Source organism: Acromyrmex echinatior, chromosome 14 (genome assembly GCF_024713525.1).
Source record: "Acromyrmex echinatior isolate Ae372 chromosome 14, ASM2471352v2, whole genome shotgun sequence".
Classification (NCBI taxonomy): Eukaryota; Metazoa; Arthropoda; class Insecta; order Hymenoptera; family Formicidae; genus Acromyrmex; species Acromyrmex echinatior.
In genome coordinates, this window is record NC_141865.1 from 9,668,239 (window position 1) to 9,685,905 (window position 17,667).

Consider the following 17,667-nt stretch of genomic DNA (forward strand, 5'->3'; position numbering starts at 1 on the left):
TGTCAAACATATTTAATATTTTCTTAAACTCCGTCTAAAATTAAATGCACAAGATACAGTTTCAGTTTATTTGATTTCTTAAAGTTAGTTAGAGAAAAACTTTTTTTTTTATTTTTCATTTATTAAGAATAATTAATGCCTCAAAGTTAAAGAAAATTGGACTAGATTAGTCAAAAAATTTATCACTAGAGATATTTCCGAGAATTTTGAAACACTACGTTTTGCGTTAAAAAAAAATACTAAAGCCACTAATACCAGTTACTAAAACATCAATGATAGTGACAACTGCAATGAAATATTGCAATGATACAAACATATAGAATAATGTGCAATCTCGTGTACAAGCAATTTTTATTATACTTTATTATATATTTATTTTCACTTTTTGAATTTGAACAACAGAAATACACATTGTATGAGAAATGGGTGCTTGAAAAGTAAATTCTTAGGTAGGTATTATTGACTTGCGCTATTGTCCTGTGGAAATTTCAGTTTTAAAGTAATTGTATTTGGAGTCGTAATATCGGCAACGTTTATTTCAGTACCATCTTTTAAACCTAATTCGATCAAAGTCTTGGACAAATTCTCGCGAGTTTTCTCTTCGATACTCGCTACCATTTGCATGTACAAAGTTTTACATTTGCCGTTTATTATAGCCGTAATAGCAGGACTTTTCATTTGCAGATCTGGTCGCTCACAAAGAAGATCTATTAAATTCTGTAATTTATATTTTGAATCTTCAATTTCAATCTCTCGTGGTACTTGACTACACGCCAAGCAATTTACTTTTCTCTCTACCTCGAAAGTGTACGTGTAAACTCCATCCAAATCGTTGAGCACCTGAAAATGAAATATGTGTATTTTATTTTACCTTGTCGAGATTGCTATTGATATAAATACGGTCCAGTTTTGTGCTTCCAATAAAAAATATAATGTATGAATACCTTAATCTTGTCAAATGCAAATTAGAAAGATCAAAGACTGTGAAGATTAGAATTCAATCAAGACAAAACAAATTAAGATTAAAGTTATCCAACTGATTAAATTTTACACGCATATATACACACACACACACACACACACATGCACGCACGCACGCACATTTATTGTACATAATCCTATATATATATATATATAGATCGAGGATTATGTAAATTGGAAACTATATGTGTATGCGTGCGTGTGCATGTGTGTTAGATAAAAAATAAAGATATATATATATCTTTTGCGTGCAACAAAATATTACTATATTGTTGATTTATTGTGTGTAATTACTTAAGGAATGTAATTATTTAATTACCATGTAATTATTTAAGGATGCACTACAACTGGTTGCAAGCTTGAATGCTTCTGTCGCACAGGCAGCGGCGATAACAGCGTTTGTTGATGCCACTGCTGGTATAATGTTTTTAACGACACCCTGTACAAGTCTGTATGTCAAACCCTGTATACCGAATTGTGCTGCTCTATCATTTGACTTTTCGTAAATCCAGTTTATATGCTGGGGATCATCCCCATCGATAGCACAGTCAAATGGATTTTCCTTCGGCCATTGAATTACTTTGACATATTCTATACAATGCTCCGGCAAACGTGGAGTATTGGCTATCGTACATAAAGGATATGTGACCTATGCGAGATACAAACAAGATTCAAATATATAAAATAGACTATTAACAATATTGAATCTTGAGAAATAAATAATTGGAGATTGTACTCACTTGCGGTGGGTAAAAATCCAAGGTACACTCAATGCAAGGACTCATACCAGGTAATATAACTCGAACATTTCCCTTGAAGCCTTCGGTTCCACCATCGATCATAGGTATCACGCTGGCCTGATCTAACTCACCATTTTCATAAACAAGCAAAGACATTAACATACCATTGAGCCATCTCCTCGCGACAATTGAATCTAATCCACAGATAACCATGTGGAACTGTTGGAAGAAGGCCTCACTTTTAGTTTGTATCTCACAATTATGTGGAACCACATTACATCCGGGAACTCTAGTGTTAATGTATTTTGCAGCTACCTCTGCCTTATAAGATCCAATGTCCTTATGACGAAATAGAAACTGTCTGTAATTTAAAGCATACAAACAAAATTATTTGCTTTAAATAAAACTTTTAATAAAATATTTATTCAAACAATCTTTCGCGCAGTCCTGTCATTATTTTTATTACAGGTTCAAGGAAGAGAATCCTATCTTGACACGATATCCATTACTAGTCCTTACAAATTAGATTACATAGCATCATCAGAATGTGTGTGTGTGTGTGTGTGTGTGTGTGTGTGTGTGTGTGTGTACATATGTATACATTTTTTGTAACCTCACCTACCGATTGAGGTTAGACAATTCAATTGTGTCCATGTCGATTACATGAAGGTGTCTAAATCCCATCAGAGCAAGATTCTTAAGCAACTCGCATCCCAATCCGCCGGCACCGACAACGAGTACCTTACAGTGATCCACGAGCATCTGCAGATTTTCAGGAGACGGCTCGAAGTCCGGCCGACAAAATGGGCCTGATCTCTCCAGCACTTTCCGTAAACTGCTCCATCGCCTCTGCATGTGATCGAAGTTCATTATTATCGCTCGATTGTACGAACTTCGGCCTAGAATAGAAGAAAAGCAAGTTTCATTCAATTCAAGTGATCCAACTTCGGTTCTCTCTGGTTCGCTCGATGTTGAAGTCTAAGAAAGATTAAGAAGGTTGCTTCGTTAATATATTTTCCTTCTTTTTTCCAATATCTTTTTCTTCCCGCTTCTTATAAAATATAATATTGTTCCCCCGTTTTTCACAAGTAGCAAATAAATTGCAATTATTAAATATTTGCAATTTCTTCGTTGACAATTTCTCTCTCTCTCGATGATAGCGGTCACAAGCACCAAAGCACAGTCGATTTATAACCTCTATAATTTTTATATTCATTCGCTATTCGATAGGGAATTGCTGTATTTCTCTAGAGAGTTTTAACCAATGACGCACACACATATATCGAGGCATCAGCATACGGAAACTACTAGAAATGGCAGAAACTATGCTGTGTTCAGACTTGAGAGTACGTTTGAAGTGTTTGAACTGTATTGGGAAAAAGAGAAAAAGAAGGAAAAAGGGAAAAGAAGAAAAGGGAAGGGAATGGCGATAGGTAGGGTGGAGGGGGGAGGGAGAACAGGACGGTGTACGGGACGGCGGGGCGACCTCTGGGGGGATGGGAACAAGGCGAGGGCCGAAGAGCATCGCACTATGCGTTGCATGCATTGCTTGGGCATTGCTGTCGAATATGGCGTCGAGCTCGGAGCTGCTGGAATATTCGTCCCCGGTGAAGCGTCGTAAGGTCGACAGCGGCAGAGGCCACGGGAGCATCAGCGCAGCTTTGGTGGATCCGCAGCGCGGCGAGACTTCACACGATAGCCCACACGACGATCTCGAAGGTATCGAAATACGCTGAAAAGCCGTGCGATCGTCCGCAATACCACGAAATTCGCGGGTGCCTCGCGCCCAAGATGGCGGCGATTCACCGCCTTTTCGCCAACGTCTTCCGCGTCTCTCGTTCGCCACACGGCCGTCTACGGCCGCCATGACAGTCGCGAACGATCGCGTCGTAATTCCACGTAATCGTATTTCTCGTTGTGATCGATCAATCGGTCGAGTATATTCTTTCTGGACCGATTTGGCGCGACTAATACATTTTTATCCTCTACCTTTTTTTCCGCTTTTGAATCCTGAGATTTTTCTAGTATCAATATATTCTTGTGGAATAGTGGGCGTCGATCGATCGTATCGGGATATTTCTCAGAGCGCTAACTAGTGTTAACGCTCCTCTGCAGTGTTCACAGATGGCGTTCGCACGGACTTGTTCCTTTTTAGCCGCGCTTTGTACTACATGCGTATACAAATATAGATATTCAGAGTGTTCTGAAAATTTGTCAATCCCTTTTGTGTAAATAGAGCGGACTTAACTGAGTCGAAAAGTCTTCTATTATTTTGCAATTTTCGCAATAGTTTACATGATATTAATTACTAAAAAATGCCAAATATTGGTCTTGAATAATTTTTTACTCAAATACTATCAATTTTTTATGGAAAAGCTGCAAGAGACAAAAATCATTTATTTTTTTCTCATAAAGTTCTGAGAATTTTTTAATACCGTATTTTCTCATGCTGGTAAAAATAAGAAAATGCAGTAAAAAGTTTCTATTCAAAAGTTAAAAAATTCTGAAAAAATTTTTAGAATTCTATGAGAAGAAAATAAATGATTTTTGCAGTTTTTCTGTAAAATTGATGGTATTTGAGTAAAAAATTATTTAAGACCAATATTTGGCAACTTTTAGTAATTAATTCTTGTTAACTATTGCGAAAATTGCAAAATGGTACAGGACTTTTCGATTTAGTTTAGTCCATTCTATCTACACAAAAGCGATTGGCAAAAACTTTCCGGACACTCTGTATGACACACACGCACGCGCGCGCGCGCGCGCGTCACATATATACATACATATTCGGCCTCTTCGGCTGTTGTTTGTCCTGTTGGCAGTATTTTTGCGAACATATGTAAATACGAGATGGATTCTATCTACTTTTATATATATATATATATATATATATATATATTTCTGTATTTGAAATGAGATAGATGCGTAATTGAACATTGGAACAAATCGGATACACTTGTATCTTACAGATTTCATATATCGCGCCCGTGCTTCTGGCATTTCCTCGAGTCGGAATGTAAATGGGATATTTGTTTGAATATCATTTTGACGCAAAATAATATCTGCATGCAGAAATTCTATTTTTCTAGTTATTATATATACTTGAGTAATAACTTTATAATCGTACATTAATATAAAAAGCTAATTTATTTATCTTTTATAATTTTCACGTTTATAATTGAATCGCTGAGTTCAGAAAGAGCGAACAAGTGAACATATTTTTAAAAATCTTTTAGTACTCATAAAAAAACTGTTTTATTTTAGTTCCAGTGAAAAAACCAACAAAACCTAACTACTTTTACGATCTTGTATTTAATTTTATTATTGTCGAACAAAATTACCTTTTGTTGGGAATTTAGATATGGGAATTTACTGGAAATTTAAATATGTAATTTATATATAATTAATAATATTTTTTTATTAATATTCCTGAAATGCTTGTCTATTAAATAAAAAACTTAAATTTCAAATTCGGTCTTATACTCTTTCTGCACTCAACCTTGGATACGTAGCATTTCTTTTATTAAAAAATATGTATAATATATATGTATATATGCTACTACAAGTACTTGATTTGTTTTGAATTATGTTAAACAATAATACAATAATTGTCTCTTTATTCTAAACAATACGGTATAATATATACAAAACGAGAACAGTTGAACATTTTTATTCGAAATATCTCTCACAGAAGAGTAATCAGATGAATTACTTCTCAAGTTTTTAGCCGCGTTGATCATTCGAATATTTCATCAAAAAAGCTTTTACATTTTGATGGGACGTAACAGTCCATTTTATCCAAATCTTGAATCTTGGAATTGTGCTCTTTCTGCACTTATTATTGATTTTTAACGTCTACTTTAGGTCCTTAGAAGCCTGATGTATCCACCCATTTCAAGATCAATGAGAAGAAAAACTTATTTTTGAACAAAATTGGACTCGTCCTTTTTCTGCACTGACCGATTCAATTATCATCTTTATTATATTTTAGTGTAATCATATGATTTTTTTTTCATCCATAAATATGCCTTAATAATTTTTTATAATTGTGTTATAAGATTTATCTGTTTTAAGAAAAGCATATAAATTGAATTATGCATTTTCTAATTCAAAGTAATAAAAAAAGTTTTTAATATATTTTATTAATTTATATTATCGATGTGAAAATCTAATCTATTTTAATATTGTAAGAAAATTGTATATATTGTAAGAAAACAAATATAAATGTATGTGTGTAATTTCTCGTTTTTCTAATATTAAGGAAATGCTGGAGTGACGACCGAACTTGATCGATGTCGATAGTACAGATTTTTTTTTAATTCCAAAGAAAGTCGATAATAATTATATCTTTAATTTATTTCTTACACTATCGTTCTGTCTCACTCAAACGCATAATACATTTGTCTTTATCTAACATATTGTAACGCCATCTTTTGCAAGATCGAACACCTACTGCTAGTTACAATGGCTGTGTTCAGCAGAGAGAGAGCAGCTGTGCAACTATTGTAAAATTCTCCAATATGATTGATTTATACATTTAGATCCATAAGGAACCAAAAGTAAAAACCAATCGGATTAAAGAATTTTATAACAGTTGCAAACAGTTGCTTTCTCTGTTGAAGCCAATTACTGTTTTATTTATCGTTCTCGAGTCTTCGCTCAGCAGTATAGTATACGTAATTTGCAGATCGATTTAAAACTTTCTTTTTATGTTTTTAATCTTAGTTCTCAGTATTGTTTGTGCACGTAATATGCCGGGTGCCGCGTTTTGATAATACAAACTGTAAAACTTTTGTACTAAGGAAACATCTACGTCGGATGACAGCTCTACTAGTTGAAAAAATGTAAGTTTTTAACTTTTTTTCGATTTTAATATAAAATCCTGCGGCACCTCCCAATTTTGTGTCTAGTAATCTTGAAAAAGGATTTTTGATTTCATTCAATAAATTCGGAGATTTTTATCGATCTGCAATGTCTCGGCAATTTGGTCATTCCAGCATGCTCTTAGTCCGGATCTACAATAGGTTTTTAAGCCTTAAGCCATAAGAAATGGACGAATCACAGTTGATTATTCTCCTCGCATTCGACTGTAATTGGTCAATCTCTTAAGGCTTAAATCTATTGTAGATCCGGACTTGAGGAAATCCTAAAAATCATCTGTTTTACCGACCGAATGCTATTATTTTTAACACATTTTTTAATTGCGTTAGATTTAAAAGAATCCCCTCCCTCCCCCCGCGATAATTAAAGTATAGACAAAAACGCATTTGAAACCGGCAAATTTTATGTCGAAAGCAAAGAAAGTTGAAAGAAAATTAATTTTGTGTCGTCAGTTGCTGGCGTCGTCGATCCATGACATTAGGCCTGTTCTTTTTAGCTGAACTTTTGCACCAGTTCTTTCTTTCTTTTCTCTCCAGGAGGAAAGAAGAGGAAGAAAGATGAATTGGTGCAAAAGTTCAGTCAAAAAGAACAGGCCTATTTACTAAAGACTCTCTTATAAAAGTCTAAGAACACGAAACTGCCACTTTTAATCGTCGTGTTTTAACAACTCTCCTGAAAAAAATATAAATGATAAAACAGAAAGAGAAAGAAATAGTATGAATGTATGTTTCCTCTCTTACGTGTTTTGCTAAAACAAGATATCCTACATATAATATAAAACGAAGCTCGTGTCCAGACTTTTATTAAAGAATTTTTAATTTGAACTAGGGATTACTGATTAAAGAATTTTTTTTTTTCTTTAATCTAGGTCTAGAAGTTCTAGTATAAAAGAATAATGTAAATTTGAAAATTCAATATGTATATATACGTGCGATAGGATGTAGCTATGATACAGTCATAGTTATCGTTTTTCATAGCTGCCAGAAAATTTGGTTGTGTTTTTAGTCTTGCAGTTGGCAATACTGAAATTTAATCGACCGATTAGCTTAATCAGAGTTGGTAAAATCGGGCAGGCCATATGAAGAGTCAAATATTGCTACCATGTTTGTCTCGCGTATCCAGATTCTTACTAGTTAGGAGCATGTATATATACATATATGTATATAATATGTACGTATTGTTTAATTAATTATATGTATAAGTCGGTAAAACAGCGATCTTGTCGGAGTTCCATCATCATTTATTATTATAATTATTTAAGAACCAAATTGCAAAATCTGGCTCTGTATAATAAAGTTTCGTAAAAAAAGAGAAATAAAAAAGGTAATGAGAATTTCTTTTGCGAAACGAAATATAGTAGATATGTAAGCATTTATACCGCGAATGAGGATCACATCAGTTAGCTCACACTTCAGTGACTTAATTTAATATTATGTCGAGACAGTAGTAACCTATGATATGCATTTTCTATTAATAACGTAAGTTAAGGTCAGCTGTTCTGTTTTGAAGAATTCTGAACTATAATAATGCAATAAAGTAGATTGAAACAAACTATATCTGTTTCACTCTAATTTATTGCACCAGCATACACCAGTTTAGAACTTGGGGTAGAAAAAGAATATATTAAACATATTGGGTCATCTAAAAAGTATCCGCGGTACTTTGTCACTAGGTATATGACCATCAACACACATCTAGTGACAAAAAACCGCGGATACTTTTTAGATGACCCAATATATGTAGATCTCACACACCACACACACATACACACACACACACACACACACACACAACTTTATATTAAACATTATTATTGTTGTTGTTGATATATAGAAGCACTTGGTACAGACAGTGGATTTAACGAACTAAGTGATGAATCTAAATCAGCTTCCATATCTCCTGCAGCCTCGAGTTTAATATCACCACCATTAAGAGTTGACTCCATCAGTAACGATACTGGTTGTCCGTAAGTTTTATCTACAAGGCTGTATATATGTATGAAATAAAAAATATTGCAAACTATTTTCTTTTGAAGTAAATTTTTTTTGTTTCGAAAATTTTATATATTCTGACATAAAATGTAAAACGTTTCTTAAAATGAACACTTTTTTATCTTATCTTAAAACATTTATCCTAAATGATTAGAAGAATTGATTTATTTAAGAAAAAAAAATTTATTTAAGAAAATAAAAATTTAATTTTTTGTCTTTTTTATAAAATGAAAAAATCCCAACAACTTGTAAGATATTAAAAAGTTTAATTACTATTCCTAATAGTTGTATATGTACAAAAATAGTTTGTAACATGTAGTTTATCATTGTATTAATACTCTATGTTTTGTTTAATAATTATTTTAAATTTCGTATCACTTAATATCATTTCAGCATTGATACTGCAGATGAGAAAGATGAAGTATCCTCCACTGTATCAAACCTATCGGATTTATCAGGTTTGTCCGATCTTTCTGGAGAAGCAGAAGTCAATCATCAGTGGAGAAATGCTTCTTCATGGATTCAGAAACAGATGTTGACGGGTGCCAATCCTAGAGATCTCCTACACAATCTCATGGATTCCATACAAGTCCCTGAACAAGTTGACGATCTCACTTTATGGAAGGTATAGATATAAAATATCTTTTAGATCTACAATATTTTTAAGGTTTAAGGTTAGCAAAAAAATTGTACAAAAATATTGATTATGCTAATTTTAGATTATAATCAACATGATGTCCGAACCTCCAAGACGGCAAAAGCTTAAACATATAAATACCTTATCTGATGTCGTACGATTAATACGCAGTAGCAAGAAAATTATAGTTTTGACTGGCGCGGGCGTAAGTGTCAGCTGCGGTATTCCTGATTTTAGAAGTAGAGATGGTATTTATTCAAGATTAGCGCAGGATTTTCCTGATTTACCAGATCCACAGGTATATTTCGAAATCGTTCGATTTCATAATTATTTGAATTATAAGTAGCTTACAGTTAATATCCTTACTCTTTTAAAACATCTTGATCTTTATATATATATATATATATATATATATATATATATATATATGTATGTAATTAAAGTTTTGTACAATTATAAAGAATTCGTTTAGTTTATATTTACTGTATTTATTTCTAGGCTATGTTTGACATTGACTATTTTAGTCAAGATCCCAGACCGTTCTACAAATTTGCGCGCGAGATATATCCAGGGCAGTTTAAACCTAGCCCTTGTCATAGGTTCATCAAAATGTTAGAAAAGCAGAAGAAGCTCTTGAGGAATTATTCACAAAATATTGACACTTTGGAACAAGTCGCCGGTATCGAAAACGTGATTGAATGTCACGGTAAATATAATATTGTTATACATGTTTATTACATGTTTATACATGAAAAACATTCAGATTTTTTAGTATATTAAATTTTATTAAAAGTTTTTGATGTTTTTTTTATTAATAAATAAATGTATTTTTTATATCGATAGCTATCGATATTATGGCAATTTTTTTTAAAATTAATTAATATTAAATTAAATTAACATTAAATTATTATGAGATTTTACCCACGCATACATATAAATACATATGTGTAGTAGTACAGTTACATAAATTTCTTTATAAAAATTATCTAAAAAATCAACTGAAATGTTGGAGAGTAAGAAACATTGTACATCTTATTGAAGTATAATATGTTTGGTATATTGTTGTATTATTTGTTGCAACATTATTGTCAAGTTTGTATTGTAGCTCATAATATTGTAGCTTGTATATACAATTACGTATAGTTATGTCAACTATATTTTTTAATTGCCGTATATTTTTGAAGGTTCTTTCGCTACCGCATCGTGTACAAAGTGTAAATATCAAGTCAGAGCGAATGACATCAGGGAAGATATCTTCGCACAGAGGATACCTACGTGTCCAAAGTGTCGTGTCAATGCATTGCCCTCTCTGTCCGAAATGAATTGTAGCGAGAACTACAGAGGTAAATAGAGCAACTCGTTTTTACATAATCCTTGCTGATAGTGTATTTATTTGCAGTCTTTCGTAATGGCTTATCAATTTCAATATGATATGGAGGGTTATATAACTATCTTTAGTGATAGTTTTTCATTGTTAGCCTTTGCTATATAATGTCGCGAATTGATGGCCAATGAGAGAACGTTTCTACTCTTCTTCTCGGAATGTCTCGAACTAAATGAAGTTACCGATCCAACACATAAGTTGATATCATCAATCGTAACTGCGATTATAAAGCCTCGCTTTTTAATAAGCATATAAAGGTAAACTTAAAAAATTGCACTTACCTGTGTGAGTGCCGTGTTTCGCGACTATTTCGAGGCTTATCGTTTATTGTCCTGGGTTGTTTTCTGTTTCCTCAATTCAACAATACTATATGTTACGATTGAGCGGAACGTTACAAAAATGCCATTTTAAATAATCGTTCAATTTAAATTAATTAAAATTGTTAATTTAATTAAATTTAATAATACTCTCTCGTGTGTTATTCTCAGATTTGGTGTCGCAAGGTATAATGAAGCCAGATATCGTCTTCTTCGGCGAAGGCCTCCCAGATGCTTTCCATGACGCAATGGCCAAAGACAAAGACGATTGCGACCTTCTAATAGTTATTGGATCATCCTTGAAGGTTCGGCCGGTTGCCCTAATTCCTTCATCCATTCCGTCGCATGTACCGCAGATTCTCATTAATCGAGAACCATTACCGCATCTCAAGTTTGACGTTGAGCTATTGGGAGATGGTGACATTATTATAAATCAAATTTGCCATTTGTAAGTAAAAAGTTAAATTTTTTATATGAAACTTTTATATAAAACATATTTTATTTAATTTTTTTTCTTAAAATTAAAAATGTGTGTATCACAAAAATGTACCTATACATTAAATTTGTATTTAACGAACGTATCAATTTATCGGCATTATGCAGAATGGGCGATACTTATGAGGAAGTTTGTTGGTACGATAAATTTCTGACGGAAGTCTCGCAGCTCTTACCATTGCGATATTTGTCTGATGATACTTGGGAACAGAGTCAAGACACGACAAGTAATACTGAAATATCGCGCGATAGCGCAGAAGTCGATTTGAAATCTCACACTGTTGTATCCTCGACTGAAAGTCAGGATAGCCTTTCTATCACTACGAATGTAATGCTGCACCACCATACAAACGATATCAATGTCTGTGTATCATCTTTGCATAGTAATCATGTTCAGGCGGAGAATCCAGAAGAGATCTTCAATATTCTAGGAGAAAGTCCGAAAAGACGATCGGGCGACACTAGTATAGAGAATAGTCCTAAGAGGATGAATTTTGGTAGCACACACGAGACAGAAGTTGCGAGTTCCACATCACCAGTAAAAGTGAATACTAAACATACGATGATCTCGTCAGAAAACGAACTTCACATTACATATGAAAATAATTCGGAAGAATGTCAGGTGGTGCCGACAGTATTATCTCTTTCTTCAGAAGCTATAATAAGCGAAACTACCCTGGAGTCTCACAAGTCGCTAAATAAATGTGGAAAATCAAAAAAGTATGATGTCGCGAATCTAAATGCTACTACTGAATTGGACAAAACGATACCGAAACCGAGGCAAGCATCGGTAGACTCGGTACTGGATTCAGGCATAGGTGACAGTTGTAACAGTATTGATAGCACAGAAGAAAAATTTCATATAACTGAGTTGAAGAACAGAAGATTAGAGAGACATTGTTGGCAATCAAAGATTCGGGAGAGCCTCGCTACTAGATTACCAGGTACAAAAATCTACTATGTATTTTTGCAAATATCACAAATATTAAAATATTTTAGTATTCTTGTAAGTGACAAAAATATTAATACAGTTGGAATTTTTTTTTTTTTTTACAGAAAATTCTTATTACCAATTGGCAGCAGGCAGGTATATTTTTCCTGGCGCGGAGATCTATTCCGAACCTGAGCAATACGATCAATGTTCTCTTTCGGCAAATTCCGAGAGCACAGATAGCGACAGTGATTCCTCTTCCGGAGAAGAAGAAGAAGAAGATGAGGAGGAAGAGACAGGTGAATTTCGAATTTCTTTTTGAATTAATTTAATTCGTAAATTTATATGTTGATCATTTCATGTATAATATGCATATATCTCGTTTTATTTAATTATTTTATGTTTTTGTATCTCTTGTCTTTAGGCGCGGACGATGATCTATCAGAGGATGCAAATGCCGATGCCGACACTAACGGTCAAAATAATGACGCAAAGTGGGCGAGTAATTCTTATACTATTACACAACATTAAATTGAGAGTTGCGTTTGGACATGACGAATAGTTTTAATGTTATTCTATCGATCTTTATCAGCATTTGTTGCGATAATCTGTATAGAATAAGTAAATGGTGCAATTTTTATCGGTTCAGTTACGAAGCAAAGTGATATTTACACGCACGCACGCGCGCACACACACACACACACACACACACACACACACACACACACACACAAACACAAACTTATTAAAGTGTTGAATTCTTCGTTCTATGAATTAAAAAGGAAGTCATTATGGGAAGTTTTCCAGCAAGAGACACAAATTGACACAAGAGTCATCCTATCCTTGTTCAATAATCAGTAAGAAACAAAGACAGAATGACTGTTGTATCGATTTGTGCCTCTGCTGGAAAGCTCCCATAACTGCGAAAAACGATTTTATTCACACTATAACGGTCTAGTATTTATTTACATTTCAATTCCATTACTTTCCATATATTTATTTAAATTTTAATACGCGAATTTTAATTCCAATAATAAGAGATAATTCTTCATCGATAATATAAACGTTTTTATAATCCGGTAATTATATCCGGTAAATGGATATAATTCCGAGTACATATAATAAACTTACACACACACACATACACACACACACACACACGTTTATATTTTTTTTAAGAGTGCATATCTGCTTTGGTTGTTTCAAAAAAATTTGTTGGGTACTTTTTTAATAATTTAATTATTTTTTAACGTTAAAATGAACAGCATATTTTTCAAGTCAATATATTACGTAGAAGAAATACTTACAAAATTAACTAACAAAAGTTTAAAATTTTATTAAAAGAAAGAGAAAGAAATAGCGCGGTTATTTAAAAAGATATTAAACTAAATAAAATATATATATCTTGAATATATAATTTTTTCAGTCAGACTATAATATTTAATTGATATTTATTTTAAGAAACGCATTAAATTTAATAAAATCATTACTGTATAGTGTAAAATAAGTCTGAAACTTACTTTATTATCCGGGTATCGATAATGTCATTTCTCTCAAGCATAGTTAAAATGCTTGAACCGCGAGATACTGATTGAGCGTTAAGCTTGATAGTTTTTTTTTTTATTTTGTAACTGTGTCGAGAGAATAGAAACGTGAGTTTAAATCCTCAACAAGTTGTATGAAAAATACACATTCTTTGGTAGCATTAATCATTAATTAATTAATCTGCATGTAAGTATGATCGAGAGTCATTGGTCACCGATCTGATTCAATGCAAAATTTTCACAAAGTTTCTTTAACCATTCGCACTATGTTGATTAATATATTTTTATAGATGTGCACTCATTTTTTTCAAGACATTGAAATTTTAGTATTAACGAATAAGAAACCTTTATAGTTACGCAAAGGTTTTATTTGCAGAAATTCAGCAATCGTGCATGTCACAAAACATGCGCATACATAATGTTTAGTTCAAAGTCGAGATATATATATTTATATATGTATATATATTTTTCATATTTCACTTTTTAGATAGCACACAAATCGAGAGATCTAGTTACACATGATATTTTCTTCCGTTTTTTTCTTCTTTTTTTATTACAGTAACTTTGCGAGATGCTCACGATAATGTACATAAGGTATTGTTATATATAAAATGTATATGACCCTCTTAGATTCACATTTTAATGTCACAACTGGTAATTGTTCATGATCCTTAAGATCTATATAAAGATTATAGGGAAAAGATCAAGATTCCTTTTTAGCTTATCGTAATTATTTCTTCTTTATCATAAATAATCTATTTAATCTACTTTATATTCGTGTACATACTGGACTTTGATCGGTACGTCTCTTCTTATTGCCGATAAAATGAGAGTGAAACAACATTAGATGGAATTATATTATGTTTTAAGTAATGGATAACGTGTAAATACGAGATTAATTGTAAATGTAATTAACACGGAATACTAATACTCGCGGCTTGTTACATTTATGTGAAATGAAATGATGTTTAAGCGGTAGTGCGGATCTACTCTCTTTATCTACACTCTTACAACATCCTCTGCGTTTATAAACTGAAAACGTAAGATACACATGTTTAGTTAAACGGAAAGTAGAGTGTTGTAAAATGCAGTTGAAATTGATGGATCCATTAATGCATTCTGTGAAAATGATCTACGGTATTATTTTATTATCCAGAATGAATGTAACACATTTTAACACACATAACACGGACGATGTCGGAGGTATATTGATCTATAATAGAGCTTAATTTCTTTGCGATTCTTAATATCGATCGACGATGATAGAGATGATATTTTGCCTGATGACTACACAACATCCGGACAAAATGTACATTGATGTTGCTAGGCTATTAAATATTAGTGCTAATTAACAATTAAATACTGATGCTATTAGTTCTGTCGTTATTACTCGCATCACTATTTCTGTTGAATAGAATCGCCAGTCTTTTTTTCGTTACAGATTTAAAGAAAGAAGGGTAAATATTGTTTTTTTTTTAATATAATTTCTTTTTTTTTAACATTTGATTTTTGTTAGAAAATAAATTTGCAAAAATTATATAGTACAATTGGACCGGATCTTATCAATAGCTCTGTCTTTTGAACCCTTTGTCGGCTCGTATCGGCAATCGCTTTCATCACATTCTACATTAAGTTACATTAATAGCTTTTCACATCTCAATAGTACGAATAATCGTCATAGTTTGGCAATGAATACTTTTTAGATTCGTTAAGTTCAACTTTGTTTCATTGGAGCACGGGCGAATGTACAAAGCAATGTTGGATAGCTTCGCATTGCGTGTTATTTTTATATGAGCCAGAGGAAAGATAGAATAGCGAATTTACAAGATTAATACAAAATGACGCAATAATCTTTGACAAGCTGTCGTTAATAACAACCGTGCTGTCGCAGACATTTAACTGAACTATATTATATTACTATATGAAAGAAAAGTATAACTCAGAGAAGTATGTTAAAAAAAAGAAAGCACGGATGAATTTCTTAAGATATTTTGTATGCATGTGAAAGAAGAACGGTTCTGTCAAAGTTATTATTGCAACATGTATCTGTAAGGAATGTGAAAAATGGTTGTGTGGAAGTTTATTATACATAATTATAATGGACGTAAACTTACTTTGATTCAATGCAATTGCATTGTGTGAGTAATGTTTGAACAATTGCAAATGTGAGATGTATGAAAATGTGTATGTACATATATATGTGAGGAAGAAAGAAAGCGAGAGAAATTAATGAATTGCAGAATATATAAGTAAACATATGTAATATACTTCTAATCACGCGACGTAAGAAATTTTATTTTTTATTATTCCGCTATGTAAGAGAGACAAGTTCTGTGGAAGAATCGTTTTGCTACAGAGACGACTCGGCTATGGAGGACTGCCACTTACAAAATAGCGTTTTGTTCCTTACAATAAGAGACAGTTTTATAAACTTAAGATTACAAAAGAGAGAAAGAGAGCGAGAGAGAGGGGGGAGGGTATTATTTTTTGCTTTGTACAAACAGCTTTATTTATCGTTATAATTTTACTGTATCAATAGGCAGATTAGATATTATTTCGTGGATCATCCTTTCGTTATTTATTTCATACACATATGTATTTGCGCGCACGCGCGCGCGCGTGTGTGCGTGCGTGAAATTGTGTGTAAAATAATACACACACACATATATATATATTATGCATACGCCACGTGATCATTGGATAAGCGAATGTTTAGTTTCCTGATGTCACCACTTGCGTGCGAGTTTATAAATCCTTGGGAATTTGGACTCTCTGTGATCGACTAGATATGCGATGTGTTTATCTACATGAAATGAATTTATTTCTTAAATCATATTGCGTCATAATCCGTCTATGACGAATCAGGTTTCTTAATTCCTTTTTCACGTTTTTTCTACTTACTTATTTTACTTACTAGCGCTGGCTACTTAAAGGAGAGTCTATTATTGCGTGATCACGAGGCATGTCAATCTACCATATAATTATATATTTATTTTATACAAATATATTTTTTTATATATAATGTAGTAACGATTATGTGTAGTCGATTCAGAGGGGGAGGGAGAGGGGGGGAAGAAAGAGAGAGACAGAAAGAAAGCTGTCAACTCATGTTTGACAATCAATACCAACTTTTTCGAGCGGTACTGACTTTCTGTATAAAATATACTGTCACATGTAAATATTTATTATTTTTACTGTATAATAAATCGTGAATTTTATCGCATCAGTCAAACCGCCGACGAAATAGAAGAATTATGTGATTTGGATTTTTAAATCGTAAATATTATTTACAACAATTAGAGACACTTTCAATGTTTTTTAGGCTGATGCGGCAAAATAGCGTGAAGTTCTCGATTTTTTTATAATTTTGTTATTTAATGTAAAAAAGTGACTGTTATAAAAAATGTTCTTTATTAAAATGTTGTAAGTTTTGTTTCTTCTTTTTTTTGTATTATTAACGTATAAGCTTCTCTTGAATTAAACATTTTTCTATGATGAACTGCTGTGCTTAATTTCCCTTACCAAAATGGAAGTTAATATTCTATCGTGAATATTTCTTTTTTTTGAGATTTTAAAATTAAAACTCATATCATCAATGATTAGCAAGATTCGGAAAATAATTTATCTTTGATTAATTTACATAAGAATATTTCGACGAAATAATATAAAAAATATAAACAATTTTTAGTCTATGGATACTGGATATTTATCATGTTATATAGTGTTCTATTAACGTATTATTATTATTATTATTATTATTATTATT

At 32.5% G+C, this 17,667-nt stretch overlaps 2 protein-coding genes across 3 annotated transcripts; one reads left to right on the forward strand and one right to left on the reverse strand.

Moving 5' to 3' along the window:
* Window positions 1-334: 334 nt before the first annotated feature.
* Window positions 335-3,168, reverse strand: Uba3 (Ubiquitin-like activating enzyme 3). Its single transcript, XM_011060901.2, has 4 exons — window positions 2,344-3,168; window positions 1,722-2,082; window positions 1,301-1,630; window positions 335-840 (listed from the first exon to the last, which is right to left on the reverse strand). The coding sequence occupies exons 1-4, from the start codon at window positions 2,589-2,591 to the stop codon at window positions 457-459; spliced, it is 1,323 nt and encodes a 440-aa protein (XP_011059203.1). The 5' UTR covers window positions 2,592-3,168; the 3' UTR covers window positions 335-456.
* Window positions 3,168-17,400, forward strand: Sirt1 (NAD-dependent protein deacetylase sirtuin-1). 2 transcript variants are annotated; one of them, XM_011060900.2, is made up of 10 exons: window positions 3,168-3,440; window positions 8,436-8,568; window positions 8,987-9,218; window positions 9,313-9,528; window positions 9,729-9,936; window positions 10,415-10,573; window positions 11,103-11,379; window positions 11,535-12,370; window positions 12,483-12,656; window positions 12,782-17,400. In XM_011060900.2, the coding sequence occupies exons 1-10, from the start codon at window positions 3,218-3,220 to the stop codon at window positions 12,886-12,888; spliced, it is 2,565 nt and encodes an 854-aa protein (XP_011059202.1). In that variant the 5' UTR covers window positions 3,168-3,217; the 3' UTR covers window positions 12,889-17,400. The 2 variants fall into 2 exon arrangements, 1 of the variants encoding a protein (XP_011059202.1); XR_015547497.1 differs by lacking the exons at window positions 8,987-9,218; window positions 9,313-9,528; window positions 9,729-9,936; ... (3 more) ...; window positions 12,483-12,656; window positions 12,782-17,400 and adding an exon at window positions 5,586-7,772 and having other exon boundaries at window positions 3,300-3,440; window positions 8,436-8,565.
* The last annotated feature ends 267 nt before the right edge of the window (window positions 17,401-17,667 follow it).